General features: G+C 41.0%; 1 protein-coding gene across 2 annotated transcripts in view; it reads right to left on the reverse strand.

Annotated features, from left to right (window-relative positions):
• The window catches only part of oma1 (OMA1 zinc metallopeptidase), a 106,951-nt gene extending 98,898 nt beyond the window's left edge, over window positions 1–8,053 (reverse strand). Inside the window, exons 1-2 of one of the 2 annotated variants that reach the window (XM_060066898.1) lie at window positions 6,940–8,053; window positions 5,995–6,223 (exon numbers count right to left, since the gene is read on the reverse strand). In XM_060066898.1, coding sequence (XP_059922881.1) covers window positions 5,995–6,223; window positions 6,940–7,331 — 621 coding nt within the window. In that variant the 5' untranslated portion in view covers window positions 7,332–8,053. The remainder of the gene's footprint in view (window positions 1–5,994; window positions 6,224–6,939) is intronic. The other variant, XM_060066897.1, reaches the window with a different exon arrangement.
• Between the last annotated feature and the right edge of the window lie 650 nt (window positions 8,054–8,703).

Consider the following 8,703-nt stretch of genomic DNA (forward strand, 5'->3'; position numbering starts at 1 on the left):
ACTGTAGAGAACATCGCCAGTCATGATCGAAAATAACCCTTATTTTCCCGGTAATTACCTGCGTTCTATTCATTATCCCTTACATATCCCGAGGCTTCGGGTTTGCCTTTGTAGGCGCATTGAGAGGAGGAGCGGGCGAATCCGCTGTCAGTGCGTGTGCATGTTTGATACGCATCCCGACAAAAAGCCTCTTAAGGACAGTTTCTCTGGTCTCTCTCGCACCATCTTTCTTTGTTTAATGCGACTGCTCACCTTCTCTCACATGATCAGCAGCTCGCGGATTCCTTTCTTTTCAGTTAGAACTGCTCATGATGACATGCTGCGTTGTCTCTTTGGAGACAGCGCAACACCTCTATCCAAACCCCCCTGGAACCGCGGAGCCGTCGCATTTACATCAGAATGAAACCCAATAAACCGTCAATGTGTGTAGGGTCCGGGAGGGTAAATTGGGGTTCTAGCTCAAGCAGGCAATTTACCTTGGGCAGTGTAAACGCGCGGACCGTGCCGCGAAAAAGGCGTGCATACGATGGCATATTAGGCAGTCTCGCGCTGCGGCAAGCAGTGCGAGAGCCTGCTGCTCTGCGACCACAGTTGCAAAACTGTAGTCACGTAGTCATCTGGAAATAAATATATTATTTCATCAACATAATGTATTGTGTTTTTATTATAGTATTGGTAAGTAACAACTCAAAATGTAAAAAAGATTAAGGGGAAAGATTCGGGACGGTTCAAAATGTTTTTTCGGGACGTTTCCGGGACGGTGGTGAAAAAAAGTTAATTTTAACCCCTGGTACAGGGGTGCACTGCAGAAGTGGCTGCATAACGCACCTGAGAAGAGTGGCGGGATACCAAGAAAAGGAAAAGAGTTATAAAGACAAATGTTATTGTAATGTTCTTAATTATAGGGTTAATTAGGGTTAACGTTCATAATTCCTTAAGATGTTTGTTTGTTATTCCTTTTGAATATTCATTAAATAACTTTTTGAATAATGGTCTGTTTTGTTGGGGGTTTTTTTGTTCATGGAAAAGAATGGAAACAGCCAATCTAATGGGGTTTTTAATGAAGCATATTAAAAACCTACAATGCAACGTTGAAAAGTGTTGAAATGACCCTTTAATAATAACCTTGTTTCAATGTATTATGCAATGCATATATATAGTTGACTCAATGTTGATTCAATTCTACATTCTTTCAATATTAATCATATCATAATTGAATCAAGGTTGATTCATTGTCAGAATTGATTGGAAATTCAATGTTATTTCAATGTTGATCATAGCAAGCACTTTCAATGTATATTTCAACATCAATGTTGATCACAATCTTCAGCCTGACAATATTTCAATGTTGATTCAATCACGTTTTGCTATATGGGCTTCTCCCAGTACAGCAAGTCACTGGGTTCTCACATTTACAAGGCCTTTCCTACCAAAGCTATTCAGAAGAATTCTGTCCTATTCAGGGCCTCAAACCTTAGGTAGCTGAACTAATCTCTGCATGTCTGGCCGACATCCCTCAGTGGATGTCAAGGCACCACCTGAAACTCATTCACGTGGACAAGACTAAGCTGCTCATCCTTCCATGGAAGGCATTTACATCCACAATCTCTCCATCAATATTGAAAACTCTGTAGTGCCTGTGACTCGGAAGACACTTTATTACCAGCTGTCCTTCGCTGCAAACAACGACACAACCACCCGCTCCTGCAGTTTAAGGCCTTTACAACATCAGGAGCAGGGTTTCCCACAGCACCCTACAGCTTAGGTGGCCGCCTAAGCAACACACGCCTGCCGCCTTAACTACATTGTTGTCGTCAAAAAGAAAAATATCTAAAAAAAGATATATTTTTTAATATACATATATATATAAACTTGTAAATATTTTACGATTCTATCGACTATCGACGATAGATGGATTCCATCGTCGATCGTCTCAAGTAGCCGATAAAAAGGCGATAATTATATTTTAATAATATATATATATATATATATATATATTTTTTTTTTTTTTTTTTTTTTTTAAAGCGCTGTGGTAGCTATTTTTTCAACTTAAAAAGCCCCGCAAATTGTAATTGAAATTAACTGGCACCGGTGGAAAACATACTATGTAGCGCTGACCTGCCGTATTCACTCACTGCTGTGAGAGGAGAGTGGAGGGGCTCGAAACCTACCGGTCTGCTCGCACGGCGAAATGACATCACACCCCGCTGCACCATTTCCGGGTCACAGCTGTGGTACATGAGCTGTGTTCGAAACCGTTCCCTCTTCACTCACTCACTATTCCAGTGTTTCCCCTACCATTGTTCAGGCCTGGCGGGCCGCCAGGCCAACGAGCGCCCCCGCCAGGCCAACAACCGGCCAAAAAAAAAAAAAATAAATAAATAAATGCGGTGTCGCGCGTGCGCAGATGATGCCCCATCATAACGGACAATTTGACAGCATTAAGTTATATCATCATTAGCATGGCACCACCAAAAAAACTTAAAAGGGATGAAGGACAAAAAAGCCTAGAAAGATTAAGTGTAGCAACCAGCCATGCTCACTGTGTTCATAATAAAATTAGTGTATTGTAAATAAAATGAGTCTATTGTAAATAAAATTAGTGTATTGTAAATAAAATTAGTTTATTGTTAATAACGTGTTTATTGAATCATTATCAACTTGTGATGGCTAAGCAAGTGTTTTATATGGAAATAACCAACAAATACTCTAGCATCCCGTGAAAAATGTATAAGAAATCACACTATCAGCTCTTACCACCGGGCCTAAAAAAAATTCTAGGGGAAACACTGTATTCCCTATAGCAGCCGTTCTCAATCTGTGGTACGTGTACCACTGGTGGTACGCGAGCGCCCTCTAGTGGTACGCGGAGTATGAACGATTTTTTTAAGCAATTTTTTGAAGATGAAGCAACCGTTAAAACAATGTTTTGCATGTACCCATCATATGCAATGATCTTAAACCTGCATTGACTAACTGCCTGTGACGATGAGTAGGGGAAGCAAAAATTTTGCTAAATCGTCCTGTGACGAGACGTTGAAGTCTGCCTTCAGGCCAGACATTTCTGGACTTTTGGATGCAGCGACGCAGCGAATATCCTGCGCTTTCAGACAAGGCTGTGCGCTTTCTCATTCCATTTGCGACCAGGCTTCTCTTGGTCGCAAATGGTCGCAAATAAGAGCGATGACTACTGTCATGTCATCGCTCTTATTTTATCCCCAAAAACGCAGCTGATCGGACGCATCACACGATTCGGAGGCATGCTTCACATTTAAGGATTTTAGAAACTGATTCTTATTCTTTTTTTTCAAAAATGCATTCGGAAGAGAAGGGAGACTAGCGTTGCTCATGGGTTGGAATGAAAGGGAGAAAAGGGGACAGAGTTGCCTGCGGAAGCGATGTCTGAGATGCAGACTGCTTCACGCTACCAGTGTCTGTTTCGTACGGTGTGGAATGAGAGCTCGTGGAGGCACTATTGCGCAAGTACGCCTGCGTGCTTGCGCAATAGCATGCTGCCCGAGAATGAAGTATCGCTGTCAAATCTGTCCCTGGGAAAAGTAACGTTGCTTGCGCCGAATTGAAAAAGGAAACCGCTATAATGAAATAGCGGTAATATTTCCACATTAATTGATAAAATAACAGGGGATGGGAAGGGGGGATGGCTGTTTCAGAAGGGGGATGATTTTGATCATTTTAATTCCAAAGGGGGATGCCATCCACCCTCATCTCGTGTGCTGGAAGCAGGTTGGATACTGAACCAAGTCTGAGGCTAAAGCTAACCTCAATCGACCCAGACATGTACCCCTCTCACTAAGCATGATAGGCCTAATTTTCAATGTGTGCCTGAGTACATTCTCCTTCAAACCTAAACATAGTTTATATTCTGACCTTATGGCACTTACTGCAGTATTTTTTAATACTGAATACGTTGTTTTTCTATGATACACTTGTTCTTACTCATGATAGTTTGATTACAGTGTTTTCGCAGTACACATGATTTCTCTCTTTGCTGTGCATGATTGCTTATAACAGGATTGTTTGACTCCAGTATTTAAATATTCATGTTCAATTCTTTGAATGTTTTGATGCAGTAAAATTTACCTCACATGATTGGTTGACTGCAGTTGTTAAAATTAATATTCAGTGCTGTGAATGCTTTAATGCAGTATACTTGTTAATAACCTCACTAGATTGACTGGTATGTTATATGCCAGATGATATCCCCATTTGCTGGGTAGCCCTATTGAAGCAGTTGTTCAATTGTTAGTATTATCCCGTTGCAAGTGTTTAAATACAATACATGAGTTATAGACAGTTGGTTGCTTCAGTCAGGTAAAGTTATGTGAATAATAAATCGTATTATCAATATTAATGCCTTCTGTGTAAACTCTATGTAGTTATAGGCCTACGCACTTTATTTTAATTCCGGTGGTACTTGGAGAGCCAAATCATTTCTAAGGTGGTACTCATGGTAAAAAGTTTGAGAACCACTGCCCTATAGTGTTCATGATATAGTGCACTACATAGGGAACGAACAAACGAGAATTCGGACACTACGCTGAACATTTCTAAACGTCATTTGCGTCAGTAAATGCGCCGGGTATTTGTGTGACGCAGACAGATGCGCCCAGATCAGGTAAACAAACCGGGCACTCTCGAGGAAAGCTGGAGGTTGTATAGATGTTGAATGTTACATTTCCTTGAACAAGGTTTTTCTTATTAATTTTGAATGTTTCATTTTCTTGTTAAATCCCAAATAAATTGTTGATATTTCTAAATGAAAGCCGGAGACTCCATCATTAAATGTATTCGTATTCGCCACTTGCGGTTATTGAGCTTCTTCTTCTCCTCCGGAAAAACACGATCGCATTGCATTGTGGTATATGGGTAAGACGTAGGGAACATCATATGTACACTCACATTTTGGGTATTTTAAGTGCACTATATAGGGCATGAAATTAACCAGTGAGAATTCGAACAACACTACAAAATAGCGAGCACCCTATATAGTGCACTATATCCGTGATAGGGAACGATTTCGAACACAGCTACGAGCTGCGTGTCATCATGACAGCGCCGCCGGCGCCGACGCATCGAAACTTAAATCAGCGGAGGCTTACGGCTCACGCTGGTCCAAGGGGAAGACCATCGTATTCGTTTTTAAGAAAAAAATCGAAAAATAAAAACGTGATTTTTTTCAAAGTGATAAATTATTATAAATAATTAATATTATACAATTATTATAAAGTTGCCCCCCCCCCCCGATAGTATCGACTATCGGCGATCGTTAGGGGGCGCTATCGGACGATGGAAGCTTGTAGACGATTGCCCAACCCTAATGTGAGCCCTTTGCACTGATAAAAATACTGACCATTCATGTGGCTGTTTGAGCATGGAAAACATGAAATTAATGTATGTTGGTTCAGTTAACATACCGTACATAGGTTATGATTCTGGATGATTTTTTAGGTAGTGGCCATCCCCAAAATGCACCAGAATACAGGAAATCATATCTACCAAATTCAAAATTGTGTAGCTTCTCTCAGCTCACATTTAGTTGAAGTGTGCAGTCATGTGGCCCTCCGATGGTTATGATGAAAAATGTCGGCCCTCTTTATCATGAAAGTTGCCCATCCCTGGTCTAGATTATGGTTCATTTTGATGTCCACATCCGAAGAGGGTTAGTCTTCTAGGACACATAAAGCCCCCCTCCTGCTTAGAAGATAGTGTACAATTTGAGCTAAAACCGGGGGTTCACTTTCACTTTAGGTCACAATCTTTCACTGAAGAGCTGACATTGTGGTTGGTTGAACCTATGGCCCACTGATTAAACCCTTGTTTTCATCATTGGAGATCTTCAAGATTACCACATAAATGTATGGGATTATTAGGAGAATGACCAGCCTAATTGCTTTTCAAACAACCAAAATGGACTCCCTCTCTCTAGAGTCAACCAACAAGTTTCAAATCCCCCCTCCCGCATCCCACACTTACGTCCTCCGTCATTACTGCAGCCAACTCCATGTAGTTCTCCCTGCTGAACACCAGGAGGCGCGTTCGCCCCGTCAAGGGGGACTCGTCCAAGTGGGTCAGGAGGAAGAGCGCAGCAATCACCATAATGATTGCAGCAGCCGCTGTCAGTACCCAGCGGCTACGCCAGGCTGCCTCACGTGCCAGCTGCCGGCGGTTGGGAGGCAGGGCCACCCACCACTTCCTGATGCTTCTACAGAACAGAAAACAAAAAGGACAGTGTTTTTTATGTATTCAATTACGACATGATCTTATTCTGCACTACTGTATAGGCCTAGTTCATGATTCATATTTTAAAGGTCCATTTAAGAAACAAAAGTATCAATTACATTTCTTATTCAATACGTTTCTGATAACCAAACGGACTAAGATGGGTAGCACAGCTTAACTATGTAGGAAACACCGGCCCCCAACTTAATGGCATGTGGATGCAGTGTTTGTAGTGGCAGGTGTTCGGGTATTTTCAGCCGAAAGGTACCGTGTTCTATCCCCAAGGGCTCCAGCCAACCTGTTGATCTGGAGTAATGTCATAGTTTTGAAGTTATAAAATCACTTTTTTTTACATTATTTTTTATCCCTGGTGTTTACTTGTATTGATTGATATTAATATTTTTAATTTTTTTTAATAAAGTGTGTTGTCTTTATGTAGCTATGTTAAGCACTTTGGGCTGCACGTTTGTTTGAAAGGTGTTAGATAAATAAAGATGACTTGAAATAGGCAAGGCATCGTTGTGAAATACGACTTTCATGATAAAGTGGTCACTGTGTGCATGTGAAATATCCACAATGCCAAAACATTTGCTTGCTCGTAAATTAAACTGCATGAGTAAAAAGTAAAAACCTAACATTCATTAAATGTTGTATAGCGTTATGTTAAGTTTAAGTACATACATTGTAAAAGTAAAATACCTTCCAAGTATGACCGCCAGGAGCTTCTGCAGAGGTTTGAGCAGTAACCATATGAGAGGAGCAGGCAGAGCCCTCAACGGTCTAGAGGTGTGGATATGATGCCCCCACAGAGTACGTACAGCGACGCCCTTAGCTTGCCTCCATGCCTGCAAAAACGTGGTCTTGTCGCGAGGTAAAAACGTTCTCGCAAATATTGCAGTTCTGAGGGGAAGTATAGCGGTGTTTGTAGCTCTTTGAAAGCGGTTTTTCGTGGAGAGTTGTGCCGATGACAAGAATGGTCGAGTTTTCCAAGCATGCCCCCCTTGTTTGTAGACTTGAAAGCAAGATGTCAGGTGTGCAGACAGCGGGTAGAAGCAGCTGCTTCTGTTCAGACGCAAACAAAATAATGCCATCGTCCCCCTAACTAACCACACTATTAACAGCAGTTGTCCGATTTCAAGTAGGCTTCAAAGTTATGTTGTACTTCCTGGAATACTCGAAGTGAAAGCGTCTTAAGGTATGTATCAATTAAATACATAAGAACGTTGTTTCTACGGATTTAAATTCATTCCGCCAAGCTTACTCATGTATATACATCTCCATGATACCCTTGTCCAACGACGCGGAAATTATACATTTGATTGAGGACCATGTTTAAGAAAATGCTGGGAGACCTTGTGGACTCTGTTCTAAAGAATTAAAACCGGTGCATCAAGCTGGCTTAACAAGTTCTGTAAGGAACTTCTCGTCAACATCATAGGTCAAAACAAAGCAGGCGTCTCGGCGATGTGTGTCCTAAATTATCCTTCCCCGGAAACGCGAAGTTTCAGAAGAGTTCCGGTACCAAAGTCAACTTTTCAAACTGGCCATTCGGAAAATCAAATCTCCTAACCTTTATGCAACCTTTCCCCTTTGTTGGGAACGTCATCGGTTCAAGGCGAGATGAGAAGGTGCTTCCCTTCGAACATAGGAAGAGAAAGCACTATTTGAAATGAATTCGACACCACTTTTCCACCCAACGTCATTGCGTGACGTGGAGTATTGCTGACATCTGGCGTCTCTAGCGTGAAACTACAATTGTCGAAGATGGACTACAACAAGCGCCATTTTATGGAAGTAAGGCTGAATCCGAATTCATTGCTCATTGCTCAACCCTACCCCTCATTGCTCAACCCTAACCCTAACTTTAAGCCGACCCCCTACCCCTACCCAGTGGTGGGCCGTCAGTAGAAAAGGCCCTGCTGGCCCTGTCAAAATCTAAATCATATATATATTAGAGCTGTCAGTTAAACGCGTTATTAACGGCGTTAACGCAAACCAATTTTAACGGCGTTAAAAAAATTATCGCGCGATTAACGCAATTATTTTATTAAAAAAAAATAATAAAAAATCTTGGGCTCAAAACAAAGAAGCAGTAGCCTGACTGCTATGTTCAAATGACATTTGTTCAAAGCAGTCGTTTAATTGCACTATAGGCTCTTTTTTTGTATCGTCCTGTTTTGATCAGTATATGCCAATGTTGTTATTAATAAAAAATCATTTGCACAAGGCAAGCCGATGCACTTCACCATGTTGATAAGAGAATTAAAATGAGAAGAATTATGGGACAAAGAAATCAAGGGATATTTAGCATAGAAAAATAATTTGCGATTAATCGTGAGTTAACTATGACATCAATGCGATTAATCACGATTAAATATTTTAATCGCTTGACAGCTCTAATATATATATATATATATATTTATTTTCAAAATTACATTAATTTGTGTCTGAACGCATCTTAAT

Source organism: Gadus macrocephalus, chromosome 12 (genome assembly GCF_031168955.1).
Source record: "Gadus macrocephalus chromosome 12, ASM3116895v1".
NCBI lineage: Eukaryota > Metazoa > Chordata > Actinopteri > Gadiformes > Gadidae > Gadus > Gadus macrocephalus.